The 18,812-nt window shown below is 39.1% G+C and overlaps 1 protein-coding gene across 19 annotated transcripts in view; it reads right to left on the minus strand.

Annotated features, from left to right (window-relative positions):
- dlg1 (discs large 1) overlaps positions 1–18,812 on the minus strand; it is a 390,478-nt gene that overhangs the window by 86,222 nt on the left and 285,444 nt on the right. For 18 of the 19 annotated variants that reach the window (XM_069135126.1, XM_069135127.1, XM_069135124.1 and 15 more), the window contains one exon: positions 17,323–17,358. In XM_069135126.1, the coding sequence (XP_068991227.1) occupies positions 17,323–17,358 (36 nt within the window). Of the gene's footprint in view, positions 1–11,548; positions 11,726–17,322; positions 17,359–18,812 lie in introns of those variants that run through there. The other variant, XM_069135131.1, reaches the window with a different exon arrangement.

Below are 18,812 nucleotides of genomic sequence, written 5' to 3' on the forward strand. Positions count from 1 at the left end.
ATATTTATAACTCCAAAAAAAAGTACGGGATATCAATTATCTCTGCGTCCGCAGTGTACGGATGGATAGATGCTGAAGAGATGCGGCTTCAATGTTACACGTCCCTACCAGCAAGTCAGATTTTTTTCATATATTCAAGTAATTGTCATATCTGACAAACGAGTGATTTCAATCTCTGATTTTGAGGGAAAAATCTGCTCGCGATAGTCGGGAGATTTGTAAACCGTAGAGAAATAAAGCCTCTCGATATCGCTTACTCGAGGATATAACGATCGTATATCCGCGGCTAATATTCGTATAATACCGGGAATATCGACATACGGTCTACGTACGATTGTATTATGACTGACAAAGAGAATATTGAAATTCGCTCTCGGATAACATAATTAGCAAGATATGAAATGGAACAGTCGTTACAAAAGCATAAAATGGGAGAAGCATCGTGTAATGAAAACACTTGAAGGAAAAGCGAATTAGTGACGGAAAAAAAAAAAAAAAAATCGATGTTGCGTAAGAACATAATTAAGTTATCACAATGGCGTGGTGGAATTGTAAGGCTATGTGTGCATGCCTATACATTAAAAGGAGAAGAAAATGGAGGCAAGAAATAAAAAAAATAAAAATAAAAAATTGTTAAGCAAGATTCAATTAAGAAAATCCGATATTTATAGATTATTGTAGCAAGAGGTGACAAAGCTGCCCGGGATATTAAATAAGGTATCACCGGGCGGAGTTTCGAAGCGGGTAGATTGCAGAATTCAAATTATAATGTTTAATCGATGCGTCATTATTACAGACGCGTCAATATACCTATAAGATAATTAATTTCAACATTCTTCATATTGAATTATCGGCGCAGCGCTGAGCGAAATTTATAATAAGATAAGTTAAGAAAGTGAAAATAATCAGTAAAAAAAGAATAATACGGAGGGTGGCTGGCAGGGCTGAATTTTGTCAGATAATTTATAATTCTTGCGCTAATTCTTACATACAACTATGTATATATACGAGTAATACCGGTATATATATATGTATATATCGTACGTATTACGTGGATTATACAGGTGAGGAAGAAAATTGAAAATGAGTTCATAACGCATCATCGCATTAATTTTTCCCGACGAACGTACAACAATTATTATTATTCTGATAAGCGGAGAAGGAAAAATAAAATAAAAGGTTAGATATAAAATAAGGTTGCATTAAAAATGTTTGAGATTAAAACTCGTAACGTTGATATAAAGGCTCGTTTTAACCAAAATTGCGTAATTTTGTTGTTTTAGGATTATCTAAAATCGAATGAACCGTGAAAAAACAAAACTTATACGTGCTCAAACATCGGAAACTTGCATAATTCCTTTGAATTTTCATTCTAAAATTGCAAAACAGTGATTTAATTTTTGTTTTAATAGCTCGTGACATTAACGTTACTCTATCTTCAACTTGGTTAAAATCTGTCTAAGAAAAAAAGTTTTTGAACTTAAAACAAATAGAAATAAAAATAAAAGCAGAAAAAAATTATGTATTGCCGCAAGATTAGTTTTTACAGTGCGGCTGAAGTTGGTATCGTTAACGGAGAAAAATTTATTATTACGCAATATTAGGATGACTTATAATTAGTGTATATTGTTTTGTTTATAACGGTGTAATAAATTTCGGAAAGTCAAAAAGATGCGAATTAGCGATTTTTCCGCAACATGCATCCTCTTGTTTGTTTTTTATTTTTTACAGCTTATCATTTGTGAACGATTTTCATTCTATTTACAAATAAATGTTCTCGCATATTTGTTTTTCCATTTCCATTACTGTTATTTACATTCTTTAGGAACGAAACAAGGAAGAAAGGTGTTGAACGAAGATGAAGATTTGCACGCGGCTCAAGTACGAGATAAAGGAATTTAAGGGAATGAAACGAACTAGTGAGCGAATGAATGAATGAATGAATGAATGAACGAATGAATGAATAGGGGAATGAATGGCTTTTCAGCAATTGGCGGATTTACGCCACTGGAAATCTTCGTTATCGGTGTTCGGGGTATAAAGGGCGAAGGTTTACGACGGTCCTCTGCGGGTTATTGACTGCAGGAGTTGAGACGAAGACCCGAGATTCCCTCTTTCTTTCGCGAATTTATCTCACTCACTCTCACTCTCTCTCTCTCTCTCTCTCTCTCTCTCTGTCTCTCCCTCTCGCCATTTCTTCCAATGTAGACCGTGCACGCACGTACACGTAACAAAGAAAAAAAAAAAAGAAAAAGTCCAAATAGCTTACGACTATTTCTACAACAGGATTCTAGATGTGGTCGAAGAGCGGAGGATGCGGAGAAGCAGCTTCGCCCGCAGCTCTCGAGGCTGCTGCTGTGCTCCTCGTTTTGCCCAAGAAATATCCACCCAGAGTCTGCGGATTTCCAACAACCCCTTACGACGTGTGCTCATACAAGTCTCGGTACGTTCTTGTATAACCGCGGATTTGTGCAGTCCGCATGTTGGATGAAACCCTGGGGCGACGAAATTCGAGACAAACAAAAAAAAAAAAAAAAAAAACAAAGGTAAAATTTCGAAAATACCACCACAGCAGACAGCGAAGCGGAGTGTAAAACGAGATTTCATATTATAGAGGAATCGACGGTCGTATTTAACGGCTTTAAATACGTGAGTTTGTATTCGAAACGAGATTTAGTTTTGTACCATCGTAGTTGAAAATATATTGATTAACACGCAAGGGGATTAATTATCACAACGTATATTAATGATTATTTTACACCGCGCGTGAGCTTTGTTGTCAGTTAGGGTTGAAATTCCAAATTTGAAAAGTTCCGACGGCGCCAAATTCAGAGTTTTTTGAATTTCGGAAAATTGGAAACTTTTTAGTTTAGTAAAAGTTTGATTTCTTTACTTCAAGTTTCGGCACCAAATGATACGGAATTAGGCACTTTCGGAACTTTTCAAATTCGGAATTTCAACCCCGCCCCTTCTTGTCGAAACTCGATACTATCGGGCGTCGACGGGTCGTTTTTTAATCAACTTTAGAAATTCAACTGCAAACGAGTGGATTTGAAGACCGACGGTAGAAAGAAAATAAAACTTACACGTGGTAAAGTTTGTTAAATGTTAACGTATATCCTGTACAGTTTTTAGAAATAATCGACGACTTTGGCGAGGTCGAAAAAGACGTCGCACGTTATTGAAAGAATTACCAAAGCCCATTCTATATGCTAAGTACATGTATAAATAAATTCGGCGGACTCGTTCGATCGAATTTCGATGAGAATACATTGTAAAAGAGCAGGTGTAAAATAAACGGAACGAGTATATTTAGTGGACAAAATGGAATAAAAAAACCGAAAATAAAAATTGTCCGGGATGAAAGAGAGAAAAACTTTCCACGCGCGTGTCCCTTCCTCAGTTTTTTCCCACAACGAGCCTCGTAACCCGATTTTATTCACCGTCACGTCGAAGTGCTTCAACATACAACCTTTTACAATTTTTTAACCGGTCCTTGAGCAGCTCAGTACATACGTATAAAAGTTTCGCATAAAATGCAGATAAAACGTGCGCACAAATAAAAAAGACATATAAACAGCTAAATCAATAAAATTTCAAAATAAAATGCACCCTGTTTTTTTTTAAATATTACATGTATACAGATTTTTGCGACTTGAAGATCATTCGTATTGTGAGACGAGAGAACCGTTGTAAATAATCGAGAATAAATTGTTTGATTAAAGAAACTGTGAAATTTGTTCTCAATAATTTGTTATAATTATTACGAATAATTTAAAATCATTTTTTACCGTAACTTTACAAGCGTATCGTATGCATGACTCATACGGAATGTTAATTCATACCTATTTGAAGATGAAAAGAGATTGAACGTGATTGCCACAGGCTACGATGTTACGTACGTATATTATAACGTACACTTTGCTCAGTAATTTGGTTCATTCTTATCAAGTTGTACGCAACAAAGAGAGATACGCTATTCGATAACCTACATAACTACCGAAGACAGGATTACACCTACGAAATAAATTTACACGAGTATATATGTATATATATATACACGCATGTACAAGATGATTACAAGGTGTGCGTATTACATGTACTATGTGGATATAGGAATACACACAAGCTGATCGTGAGAGAGAGAGAGAGAGAGAGGGAAGGAGGGAGAGAGAAAACGACGAAAACTCGTGAAAACGTGTGTGTTATCAGACCGAATAATTTTTAGGACAAAAATGGGTATAAATGATAATAAAATATGCCATCGAAACAACGAAGTTTTATTTTAACTTTAATTCATCCCACTTGACGGAAAAGTAAAGACAACTTGTAATGATTACGAAATATTAATAATACGGAAACTAATTTATTTTTGTATCCATTTTTTCTTCTTTTCTTCTTTGCCACGTCACTCTCGGATACATCACATGAATTATTATATTATTGTATGAGACAAATTGTACAACGACGCAATCTCTCTGTAGCCGGTTGTTTTTCTTTGCGTTACACGTCCAAGATTCCATTCCTAGGTCACGTTTTGCCGGATAAGCCGACGTTGCAAAATAACAAAAGAAGAAAAGTCATAACATCGCGAATGAGGGCGTGGATATGTATTTAACGTGCATGTCGGTGCATGTAATAACTGAAATTCCGCGGGACTGAATTGCTCTTGAGTACACAAATTCTGACGATATTTGACCAAGGCGTGCAGACGAGAGCAGAAAGTAAAAATTCACCTTGTCTGATTGCGAGAATAAAAAAGAAGAAATGCAATTTCCGTGTTTCTGTAGGTGTGTAGCTTTTTGTCCGTCTCTCTCAAATAATCTCGATCAGGTTTCCGTTTAGGATATAACATAAAAAGAATTGCTTATTGTATGGACAACGGCTCGTATTATTAAAATTGTCTTTTAACGCCGTCACTTTCATTTCAATAAAATTAACCATAATAATTTTTTAAACTGTTAAGCTTTACACTCTTGTTATTAGAATGCAAAACGATCATCAATCTAATCAGTGCTTAACTGACTATAAATCGGAACACGCGCCTTCTCCAAAAATTTCTCCAAAATTTTCTCCATCTCTCAAACGATGATTATATAGACTTGCAAAATCATACGATATTATATCTTGAATTAAACGTAATAACTAGATTGAAAGAAAAAAAGAAAACATATCCTGAACCAAGAAAAATAAAAAATAAAAACAAATCCATTCCTTTCTCTTTTGTAATGAACGACGTCGGAGAAAAAGGGGGAGGAGAGCGTGCGAAAAAGAAAGTCACAAGATATTTGCGAAGGGTTTGGTTTGAAAAATAAAAGTCAAAACGGCGATGACTTTTTGCGGATAATCCACGAGCTTTTCGCGTCACGATGAATACTAATCCGAGTTTGATTCAGTGTCTGGGATGAAATATTGGGATTTACGTTCGTTGCTTGGTTTCATCCATCTCCGGTTCGGCTGGTGGTGGTCGACTACCGTGAAATAGGGCCCATTCAATGTCTATTGGTTTCTTTAAACGAGTCGTCGCCGGTGGGAGGGGGAGAAAAATATGAGAAGGGACCCCGCGACTTGTAGCCTCGATATATCGCGACTGGGATGTAATAACGAGACATTGGCGGAACGCACGGTGCTGGGGCGTGAAATGATTTTTATTGACAATTCTGGCCAGTTCTCGAATAGTTCTGAGCATTGCGGCAGGTTTCTTTGTTTTTTGGAGCTTCTTCTTTTCAATCCCTCGTTCTTGGGGAAAAATGGGAAAAAATAGAATATTTTGAAAACCGAATCGTCATTTTGATACCCAAGGAACTCTAGAAAAAAACAAAAAAAAAAACAAAAAAAAACTCAAGAACTGTTCGTACGAACGAACAAGATATTTTTAATTTTTTCACGAAGTACTGACCGAAATTTTTTCTAAATTGTTAAGAATCACATATATATATATAAGAACCACACCCCAGTAATAATTTTTAACATTCTTCTCCGAGTTGTCGCAACGTCGTAATGCCGCGTCGTCGTCGTCGACGAAGAAATGAATTAATTATAAGAAGCACGTGACAGTTGGTACAAAGTATGATAGGTAGGGCAGTGCGTTTATAATAGAATAGAGACTATCTAGGTCAGTCGGTCGTAAGTGATAAATCGAAAAATAAAAAATATAAAGGCAAAGTACTTATGTAAAAAAAGAAAAGAAAAGAAAAGTATCAATCGTTAAAACAAGTCGTGAACAACGTTAAATTTAAAAGATGGTGAAACAATGAACAATCGTCGCATTTGATCAAATAGACAGAGATTCTTCGACGATTCGTGACTATACATAGGTATATGAGTTTTACATGAGCGTCGATCGCTGGACGAAGAGAAGCTGTAAGCGAGAATGGTCTGTGAATCTGTATTATATACCTACGTACGCGTATTTACGTTGTATGTACATGGAAAAGAGGGGGGGTGAAAGGAAATCGCAAAGATAAAAAAAAAAAAAAATCTAGAGTACAATAATACGAGTCAATACGCGGGCTTTATCTTTCCGATAACGCCGCCGTCGTCGTGTACATATTACAAACAAGTCACGTGTAACGCTGCAGCGGAATTGTTGTGTGAAAGAAAAATAGATGCTTGCACCAGCCTTCAGGTGTGTGTTCGTTACGCGCATGCGTATACGTACGAAAAGTAGAGTAAGTGCTTTAATTCGTGTCACGAGTAGTGCTTGTTGCATTAGGCAAATACGCCGCTGGTAGGCGTAACCAGCAGCGAATAGTTACTTAAGGACAATAATAATAATAATGATAATAATAAAAACGGTAAATATGTAACCATCCAACTTATATGCGCTGCACGGGTTACACGAGGAGCCAGACAATCATCGAAGACGTCGTCGACTCTGTTCCAGCTTTAATATGCTTCGATTTTTTATTACCTATGTGTCGTATTTAATAGTTTAAATTACACCTGAAGATGCGGCGATGGAAAGATTTGAAGTTAGATTAGGTTAGGTTTGGATCACAACCGTATTTCAATTTCTATGTAATATAATTTCCTATTTATTTTAGCATCAAGTATGTAAATAAAATGTGTTTTTTTTTCCACCATCAAAAATTTCCATGATCATATAAATTTCCCGACTTGTTCACGCGTTTTCCCTGTGTAAAAAATAATATTATGCAGAAATTCAAATTTTTCGAATCAATTACAGCACCAGCTGCAATAATATATTATATATAATCCAACGTCATCGTTCATCGTTAGTTTCATTTCCCGCGGGGCAGCAGTTTAAAGGATAGTTTAAAGGTGATGCGATGAAAATATTATAATAATCCTCGAAGCCTGCAGGCGCGATTTAAACTCAAGTTACACGTCTCGTTACACGCTGTCTCAAATACAACATGAAACAACAATAAGAAAACTGATAAAAATTCATTCACAGTGACTTTATAGCCGTACGTAAAAACTTCATCCACCCGTACAATTGTTGTCATATCACGTACACCGTATGATACTGCGGTAATTATACATGTATAACCGCAATTTGTTACCTCGTTACACAATATATTGTAACGTAATAGACGCACGCGTCCCAAGTACACGGTAACACAGCAGACTTCTATCGCATCCCCTAAAGATGATCTTCGGTATGTTTTGGAAAGCTAGGCACCCCGATAACAATAATAAGATGGCAGATTCCCTTCCTTCCACCCTTCATTTTCATCCTTCCGTTTCCCGATACATACACAACGTTGATTCTATTGTTTACTCGGCAGCTGTAGCATACCAACTTCCTTCGTCCTGCAGGCGATGCCTCGGGTTGATTTAGGACTAGGTCGACGGCTCGGAGGTGTTGGGATTAGGTACTAATGCAAACTGAGCTATACCGAGGAGTATTATAATCTGGTGTGTACACATCTACGCGCGCGTGAATCTGTGTATTTATTATACGTGACGCTGCTGCAGACGTATTTATAGATAAGGTACTCGTGGACAATCGAAGTCGATATGTCGGTCAACCCTTTCAGTAATAGTAGTAAGTATTCTCGCCGACTATTTTACACACATTTTTTGTATATTTAGAGAACATCCTTCCATCATTTCAACATTGTTTGTAATATATGTGTGTATAATAATTTAAAGTCACTGAAAATGAACGGTTTGCATCGAGGCGGAATTCTTGACGTAAGGCAATATTGCAGACTCTGTATTTTGTCTATATTATATTTATTCGTTTCTAGGTCACCGAAATCGTAAAGTGCAGCAAGCTACAGTATATACACGTAACACACACAGGTACGTATAACATTACGCGGTAGTGGTATATTACATTCTTTCGCGACAAAGAATTCAAATAAAACACATTATCTGGTAAAATATTTTTACAACGTCCGAAAAAAAAAAAAAAAAAAAAAAAAAAAAAAAAACGGGGAGATATTTTTTATAGAAAAAATTATCGTCTTGTTATCTTTTCACAGCTAAGATATCTTTTGGACCAATTGTAGGAAAAGAAAATGTTCTTTCTGCACGTTATATGCCTTGTCACGGTAAAAACAATAAATAAACTCCGAGTAAAAATTAATACAACATAAAATAGTTGAAACGAGCCGCCGCCAAAAGTCAAAATCAGCATATTTTGACGCCGCGGTTAATGTTATAATAACCTATATTACATCGCAGCTCGAAAAAGAAGACGAGCAAATTCTCTCGCTGACTCGCAAATACCTAATAATATACATGTAATTCGCTTATCGTGTGTGTAAGGAAAAGTAAACGCATACGTACAAGTATAGAATACGCATGTGATAACACAAGCGAATACGTGCCAATTGAAAGAAGTAATCGGTCAGCTGTTTTAGTTACATGTAGACCAACAATTACGCATACGATGTTTACATTCGATCATCGTAATAACAAATTAAGAATACCGCTGCTCCGTTACTTCAATTTCTGTGAATTCTTGTTTGCCTACTCCGTTTTCCTTCCTTTCACTTTTTCCTTATCGTCACTACGGCGAAAACAAGAATACAAAAATACAATTTATTTTTAGTTCAAAATCTAACGGAGTTTAGATTTTATAACCACACCCGCGCAAACGATGATGATATAATTTACGCTCTACGAGCTTGTCAGTCTTATCACCCCGGCCCTCATTTTTTTTTCTATCCACATTCATCGGAAGACGATGAGGAAGAATTATTATGAAACAGATGAGATAACGTGGCAACGACGCGGTGATCTTTTCTCATAACACATACATAGCGTTGTTGTGTTTATAATATACGGTGAGAAAAGAACGCGATTACATGCAATCTGTTTGAAATATAACTGTACAGTGTAAACGCGAGCAATGCTTCTAAATCCGTGCAACTACGACTTCTTTATTGCAAATAGAGTCGGAAAAAATATAGAAAAGGATCTCTTCGTCGCTTTGCACACACAGCAATACCTTACGTGTGTGTGTGCGTGTGAAATTAGTAATAGTAAATCTGACGTTGTCTACAAAAAAAAATTAAAAAAAAATAAATAAAACAAAATAAAAAAAAAAACCGAGAATCACGGTCAACCGGCAAAAGAAGCGGCTCCGAAAATTAATTCCGGAAGTGGCGAAGAGGAATATTTACCGTTCGTTAAACGTTCGTTCGCTCCCTCTCCCTTCCTCATTGCGCAAAAGGGATCTACGTATACTTTGGGTACTTACAATTAGAGAGTTTAGACCAGTACTATAGCGTTATGCAAGTGGGCGGTTCTTGGACGACGTCGTATCTGCCTATGAGGAGAACGAACGCAAGGCGAAGAAGGTACGTCACGTACGTATGTGTGGGTATAAACGTAGAGTATACACCTATACCAACTAAACTAGTCCGCGCTCACCAAAAAACATCGTGTGACCTATTATAACGGTTACCTACGTAAGGGAATAGAAAACTGTCATTGAAATGAAAAATAAAAGAGATTTAAGAAAGTCAAGACCGCAAACGCACGGTGCTGTTGCTGCTGAAGGTATCGATACCGTTCAATCTCTCATTGTCGGTATTATTTTACGATCGTGCGAAAGCGGTCTGTGAATGAATTATTTCTAACGATCGATCAATTTTAGTCAATTTATAATATAAAATTACAAGGTGTGATCTATGATATCATTTATTTGTTACACCGGCATGCGTTGTACCAGGAACTCAATTTTGTAAAATCCGCAAGACTTTCCTCAATTTCACGCAAATTTTACGATCACCACTCGGTAAAAATAACGAACAGACACTGTAATTTTTTTGAGAGTCAAGTAAGGTTTTTTCGAGTCGAGTATCTCGTGGAATGATGGAAATATTTTTCATAGTATTCGGCATTATATCCTGTATATATTATTATCGGAAATAAAATTGTCCCATTCATATTCGGATCGAAATGAATATTACATATATGAGGATGAAGTTAGTGTTTAGGAAAAAATCCGTTACTTCGCACTTTTAGAAATGTTGGTAATTTGGTAAACCACGATAAGTGAAATACACTAATGTTTTGCAAAACTAACTACTTGAAAGTCATTCTAAAATTGAGGAATAATGATTTTTTTTCTTCATACTTCGCTACGTTGACGTTACTAACTTCAGTTTCATTATCGTGTGTATAATCACCGCGTTTTTTTTTCTTTCTCTCGCAAAAAACTTCGACACGATGATTTGTGATTGTTTTTTTTTTTATTTATTTTTTTTTTGCTGTCAGTTTATTTTTGAATCAGTGCGTCCACGATGACCAGATGTAACGTTAAATCGAGTGACAAAGAAGAGAGAGAAAGGTTGATGACCGTGGGACGCTACGAGCTTCTCGAAGTAAGTCCCGCTTATGGAGCGCCTAAAAACAACCTACGACGGACAAATTTGGACACACGTATATACATATATATATAAATATATATGCATGTTCGGATCTATAACATAAGCTACGATGCAGAGATGACGATGAAACGGATTGGTTGATCCGATCCAGCGATCGCAGCCTGCGTTGTTTGTCCAGTTTATTAAGAATAAAAGTATCATGTATGTATAACGGTAAAATTAATTTGAAGTATAACAATAAAACGTATTTTTATAGTTACTACTCCCTATTCACGATACGTAAATAAAAATTGACCGAAACTAGCGGTGATTCTATGATTTCTACGATTTTCTACAAATTTTTAGGGAAACTTGGGACATTTCGTAAAAATTGTTTTCGTACAACATTGTAAATTTGCGTAGTTTCTTGTAGATTCTCATGAAAATTTGTATTTTTTCAGTAAAAAATCTACAAGGTACTACAATTTTTAACGAAAATTAACAAGTCTTTTCACGAAAAACTATGCAATAATACGAAATGTTCAATTTTCTGTAAAAATTCGTAGTAGTAGAAAGTTTCACCAGGGAAGGGTTATGATGTTTCGTACCGTATCTGGGTGAGAGAGAGAGAGAGAGGAAGGGGGGGGGGGGGGGGGGGGGCCGAAAGATCCCTCTCCACTCGGCGCGTATTATCGCATTAACAACGTAGAAAAGATAAGGAATAAATTCACCGAGAATCCGATCCGATGACTCACCGAATCGAGGTTGAACAGGCTTGAAACTTTCTTGAGGAAGCCGTCCTGGGACTTCTTCTTCCTTCGACTTGTCATGGTCGTTTATATCCTGGTAAGTATCGATCGCCGGATATCAATGGCTCTAAAAAGAGCGACTGGCACTCGTTCACTCGTCGAACTTCACTCGGAGTTGATGAAAAAAAAAAAGAAAAAAAAAAAAAAAAAATTACTACTCGGAAACACACGAAGCGGGCATTTTCACGCCTCGAACCGCTCAGCCGCTAAGTGAACGAAGAAGAAGGAAAACAAACGCGCAACGCGGGGCCTTGGAATTTTATGAAACGTCGGGCCCAGAAACTCCCGACATGTAATTCTCGCCCCTCGATCACTCACGATCAGTTTCGAGTTGAAAACCCGGTTCAACCTCCCGCGGTCTTCGCGTCATGACGTACGCGGTTAATAATTCCCGCTGCTGCCTTCCCAGCGCCGGTTTCTCACTCGCTCTGTCTCTCTATCCGATGCAGGTGGGTGTCTGTCACTCCCACGGCCCGATCCCTCGACCTGTTCAACAACCGTGACCCTTCGTCGTCGTTCCTCGGCGCAACAACGCGCAGTAACGCCAAGCATGCGTTTCGAGTGTGTACCGATCGACGCACGTAAAGAGTTACCTGGAGGCGAGGCGAGAAAAACTGAGAGAGATCCGAATCTACGTGCCTTCTTCCTCCTCCTGCTCCTCCTTGCTTCCAGGACTTAAAAACGAGAGGCTTTTTCTCACTGCGTTATTATGCGGTGTCTGTGATAGATGGAGAAAGAGAGAGAGAGAACGGCAACACGCGTGTTTTGTTTCGTTCGAAAAAGGAGGTGATTATTATTAGGAGGTTAGTTCCGTAGCAGCGTATATCCTCCGGCTGCTTGCTTTTCGCGCACTGTTTAACACACAACTGCACGGTAAAACACAAGATCGCACCTCACCGTTAACGCACACCACTTACGATTACACTTTAATTTATCACCATTCGCGTCGAGATTCCTCCACTGTTCGTTCGAACAAACGACGCGACTAGAGGCCGAAAACGCCGTGAGACTATCGACGCTCGACTGATCCGCAGGCAGACAACCACTTGTTGGTTCGAATCGTTGAATCAGGGAACGAGGGAACGAAACGCCGTGGTACGAGATTGCGGGAGGCGCGGACAGACCGGCATGCGGCACGCCGAGCCGTTCACGGAAACGCCCGAACGACGAATTACTCGTCTGACGATGTACTAACCGTCCCGAACACATCGACTCTGCCGGGTATTCCGGACCTTCGCTCTCTTTTCTTTCAGCCCTCATTCCGCACTTCCGTATTTTCCAAATACCGAAAAGTCCTTCGTGACTCGCATTATCCCGCAATCTGGCTTGTCCGTAAGCTTCATTTTTACCCTTATCCAACGAAAATTCCTACAGCTAAAATCGAGACGAGCGTTAACGCGATGCGATTGCGCGATAATTATTATCTCGTTAAACAATTCCACCAGCGGAAGGAATTAGTATAATAATAGTACGAGGAACTTCTCGCACGCGTGTATTTATAGATAATATACGACCTTCGATCGTTATACCGTTGGGAAATTTTCAATATATAGTTCTTAGGTAAGAGGATGCTCCAAACCGCCCAAACAGGTCGGGGCGGAACGAAGGCTTCTTCTTAAACCCTCGAAACCTCAGGCGAAGCGTCGGCGACGCCGGCCGGTAGGTTCGACGTGTACCTACAATGTTATACGTTATACGTACGTACGTCTAGGTGTTCTAGGTGAATACGTATGCGCGAGTTGCAGTGGCTGAGTTTGAGGTAACGGGAGCCTGGAACTTGTTAGATGAACCTATAGAATACACGGGAGCCAATTTTCCCGGTGAATAGCGGGCGCATAGCCGGAGGCAACGTATACAGAAAGAAGTACGTACATACTTCTGGGTGAAAACGGTCCTGGACCGTTTGGTGGGTGGCAATTTGCATGTCAATTGTCTGGCAGCGGCGTGCAAAGAATCGCGTAGTCTCGAGCGCGTTCGACTGTTTTAAATATAAACGTTCCTGCTCTCGGATTATTTTTTCTTCGCTGGATTTTTCGTTTCTTTAGTTTGCTTAGTATTCTTTTTTTCTCCCGTTTCGTTTGCATCCTTTTTCGTTTTTTCTCCTCCGAGGGGGCAAATGTTTGTGGGATTATATAGTGGTAGATGGCAGTAGGGAATGCCGTCTGACAGCTTGCCGGACGAGCAGAGAGGGAGCGAAAGAAAAGAAACGAGTGGAACGAGTGAGGATAGCAGGCGGCATCTTGTGCTCGTTCGACGTACTTTTATCCAGACAGAATTATTATCTTCATCAATTCAACGACGAAGGTTTACCTCCGTCGGTACAAGCTTAAGGATAAAGATCCGAAACGGTATTACTGGTGAAAATTAATGTACCGTAATTTAGAATGAAAGAGGAATAAAAAAAATTTCTACATCCCATTGAACGGACGCATTCCTCGTACGTACGGGGATCCACTTTGCGCCGTCGTTGGTGATTTTTTGCACCGGCGATTCTCGAGACGTCGCCTAATTTTTCTCCATTTTTCTCGTACCTTCTCCGCCTCATTTATCTCTGATAAAATCAATTTTTTGCAATTTTTTTATGCAATTTAAACGCAGCCTGTTAAATTATTATCACATTCAACTTGCGAATAGTGAATCGAATAAGACATGGCAAGAATCGGTGAATTTTGTTCGGCTGGTGACGACGGTTATTGCAAATCCTGAACACACGTTTCAACCTTAAGTTGAACAAACGACGAGTAATAATTACAACGTAGATATATAAATTAAACACATGCTTTCTATATCAACGTTAAAGTTATGCGGCTGAGCTTGAATTATGTAACGCATATTAAAGGTGAGGTACGATTATGACTAAAAAGTGCGGGACCGTCTCTGTGTACGCTACTTCATAATATCCGGCTTTTTACGGCACTGGGTTTCATATCCGCCTGTGTGCAGACAATTATTGTTACTTCCGTAGAACGATTATTGCGTACATACAGGCGTTTCTTCTGACCAAGCATATATGCGTTCAAATTCTTAACGACGGGGTTGGACGGTTAATTTAAAACACGCGTCCACGTGAATAAAACAAAAAAGGAAAAAAGGTCTAGGCATTACCAACTAATAAGGGATGGGAGCGGAACATAAAAACGGATGAGAAAACAAAAAACAAACAAGTGAAGGATAACGTAAAATCAAGAGAATTTTTATTCAAACAAAAAAACAAACGACAAAATCATATAGTAATTATTAATACTAATAAATAATAAAGGGACGGTTATTCGTAGGATGGTTGTGAGCAATGAACAATGGTTAATGATCGGACGATGTGTAGTGCTGAAACGTGAGTTTCCTCCGCACCGTACCGACCTTAACTTGTTGGCCCTGTGGTTAAAATACCGAATAGAGGTAAAATACGTACGAGTTAATCTATCTTGGATCTTACAATCTATTTAAGATTCAGAAATGCGTGTCTCAACGAACGAACAGATCTACATTGACATTGTTGTGGAATACAAACTGGAGATGGGTTGATCAGTTTCCGTACGCCCGTGGACTCGCAACTTGCTTATCCGTTATTTATCGTGGGTAACGTTTTTTCAGGCGTCAAAAGAATTCTTTTCCGTGTCTGCCCAGCAGCGACACGTTCAACATTCTTTCGTCGCAAATAAATTGGCTCAGGCGCTTAGTAGGAATTGGACTACATTTTCGGCTAAAAAATGTCATCACGGCGTTTTTATTCGCAAGTGTAACCAAATATCGAAATCGTGGATTACTCGAAGAGCAAAAATGACATTTAAAGCTGAAATTTTCCATGTTAATAATAAGCGTAGACAGAATTACATGTTAAAGATAATTTAATCTGTTATTGAAGCTCGCTTGCGAAATAATTTGCTTAAGATGACAACAGAGGGAAGGAAATGTATAAATGGCGCAAAAATACGCATTACTACCCGCGTAGAAATACACACGTACAGAGTTCGTAATTAACATCCACGATTTCCATGACAAGGCGAGGAATTCGAGGCGAGAGTTTCTTTCATTAAAAATAACAAGATTACGGTGCAGAGTAGAAATGACTAAGCTTTTACGAGAATTTGAGAAACATTAAAAACGGGGAGCAAAGAGCGTACACATGGTGTACATAGGTATACTTATAGCATGGGAAATGGAAAAAGTTGAATTAAAGATGAACGGTATGAGCCCAGATTTTGGATTTGGAATTGTACATATTTTTCTTCATTTGAATCTTATAGTGAGTTTACGAAGTAGAGAAATTTTTCAATTAGTAATAAAAACAATAGAAAATCGATATAACACTGAATTTAGCTGTTAAAATCGTCTCGACGATCGGGAGCTCGCGCTTGTTTCCGTCAAATCGAGAGATAAGGGAAGATTGATCGCGGTCGACGATGTTTATCTGGGAAGTTTTGCGAAGCAGGGACGGAGGAGTGATGACGGTGTTCGCAAGTTCCCGATAATGATTGCTAATTTGCATACCAATTGATCGAATATCATTGGCAGGGTTGCCACCGTGTTTCACAATATAACGGGGCAAAAGCCGCGTGACTGAGAACGATGTAATTTGCGATTTAATCAATCCGGGCCAAATTCGTATCTCATTAGGAAGCGATAGTTGACGGCCGGGCTCGAAGAACCGGCTAACCGTAACGTCGTTAGATCCGAATGGCTCCAATAACACGCCGTTTGTGTTGCGGCAACCGCGTAACCGGACGGTAAAAGCGGATCGCATGCATCAATGTCACGTAAATTGCACCGCCCTTTCCACCCTTGCGATCCGTACCCTCCCCCCTTCGCCCCTTCCTCGCCTGCGAGCACATTTAGCAAATCGGTTTATAAAGGCCTCCCGAGTCTCTGGCTGGTGGTCGTGGCTTGCAAAAGCCCTGTAAGTAGGTTCAGCCACCGACGGGCTCAACGTACCGTGGAAAATATCAACCCAAGAGAGGACAGGGTAGAAGGCGAGCGAGAGGGCGGGAGGGAAAAGAGAAATGAAAGGAAAGAAATGAGAGGTAAAAAGGAAGAGGAAAGAGAGAGGGGGGGGGGGAGAGGGATAGGAGAAGGAAAATTGCTTTCCTCGTAATTACAGTTTTCGTATCTTCTCTCGTATATCGTATACACACGGCGAATCTCGAGCTTTCGACGGCTGGATGCGAATGCGAGTGCATGATATATGTACGTGCATATATTTTCAGCGAGCATACACCCTCCTTTCATATTTCACGAATTTTCACCCAGCTCCAGCTTCTTTCCTTATGCATCCAGTTTCTTCCATACCTTCTCGATTTGAAAAAAGATTAAAGCTTCGTTTGACTCGATACGTTGTGCATAAGTTTAAACTTTCCGTAACGTTACACAAGATATGATTTTTCGCCGAGATGTTCAATGGACGGAATATAGGATGAGAATCTAGGGTAAAGTCGCTCGTGCGGGGATATAAACAAAAATAAATCAAACGAATACCGAGTGATTCGATAAATTGTGTAAGAGTAAATATAAAAAAAATCTAGCATTACGAATTAGGTCAAGTTACAGAGTCGGTGCCAGTTTTACAAAATTTGTTTGCTGTTATTTTTATTCTTTCTCGCAAAAAGCGAAAGCTAGAATTATAATCCTTGCAAATAATTTCGGTTTTCATAAAGTAACATAATTTTATAAAATGACATCGACTCAGAGCATTCGACGAAGCATCGAAAAATTGATTTCATCTTTACCTGATCGCTGTCGTGTCCCTGCCAGCTGTCATGGCTCTGAAACAGACGAGATAAGACATAATGTAGCGTGATTTTGGCAAGTTGGAGAGAAGGTAGGTATCGATCGATCCGATCAATACCCCGAGTTGACTACATAGAGGTCGGAAAACAAAAGGAGGCTTTCCGCGAGGGATAATTAACAATTACCGCGACTAATTGGGGACAGGAACCCCTAAAACTCGTAGAGTTTCTCCTCCTGGTAAACGTCTGATCTGCTCTCTCCCACGGGCAAGAACGGGGTCAAGAAATTTTCCGTTCCGCTTCCGATCGGGTTCAACTTGCCGCAAAGAAGCCGAACTAAGAAGCGATCGAGTCTCTAGGGAGGATAAGATCGGTCGCGATATCTTCTCGAGAGGTCATATTCAATATTCGAAAATTCGTAAATCGGTCCGGAGAGACGAGATAGAGATTATAAATATAGACGAATTAAATAAAGGACAAATTGTCATTCAATGAAGTTTTGTAAGTTTCATTTTCAACGAAATTTCGAATTTATATTTATCCTGAAACAACGAATCTGTACATAGATTTCGGACAAGTGGTTTACTCCCATCAATTTTTCCGCAATCCCGCAAGCGTGTCGGGACATGTAAAGAAACGGAATAAAAAAAAAAAGAAAAAAAAAAGATGAAACAATAACTGCAGCTGTAACATATCGCGGGTACAAAAAGATCGGAAACGGCAACGGGAAAAATATACGTCACGCTGACTTTATTAAATCGAGGTAAATAGTCCAAGATATGCATATACATGTAAATAACGCATGTGGGAAAAATTCCGGGATAATTTTTCTTTTTCGTATACCACGTGCATGCACGGTATATGCTGGTACATATAATCGAGGGCTGCTGCTGCCGCTACTGCTGGTTGGTTTATATGGGACGAGGAAGTCAGTTTGCCCACGGTTTTCTGATTTATGGGAATAATATTGGCGAAGCAGCCGTTGAATCGCAGACCTGCCCTCCTCCCTCCGTCCTCGCTAAACAATATGAATATAATATATCCGACCCTTGTACGTATCGCTGCATCATTATGTAGCAAACATCACGTTTGTATATCATAAAACTCTAAAAAATTCTCGCTTATTTCCTTGACCTACTCATTCGCAATAGCTTAATCTCACCTTTTTTGTTTCTACCCGCTTTTTTACCGCGCGGCTGCGTAATTATCGAAATTTTCAGGATATACATGAAAAAGAATCTGGACAGATGAGGGAAAGAAAAAATAACAAAAAGAAGAGCAAAAGTTGTGATTTTCGTACCACTTCAGCCTCCCGAGTATTGACACATCGGGATATTAAGGGGGGCCCTACTCTGGTCGTTCTGTATTATTAAGCCGTTTCGTTTCGTTATATCCGCAAGGCCTTCAAAGAAGTTCGCATATACGCGCATCGACGAGGGTGAACCGCTGCTGTATCTTCGCCCGTAGAAAGCAGAGGCGTACGATACGAT

The sequence above is a fragment of the Neodiprion pinetum genome, chromosome 1 (genome assembly GCF_021155775.2).
Source record: "Neodiprion pinetum isolate iyNeoPine1 chromosome 1, iyNeoPine1.2, whole genome shotgun sequence".
Lineage (NCBI taxonomy): Eukaryota > Metazoa > Arthropoda > Insecta > Hymenoptera > Diprionidae > Neodiprion > Neodiprion pinetum.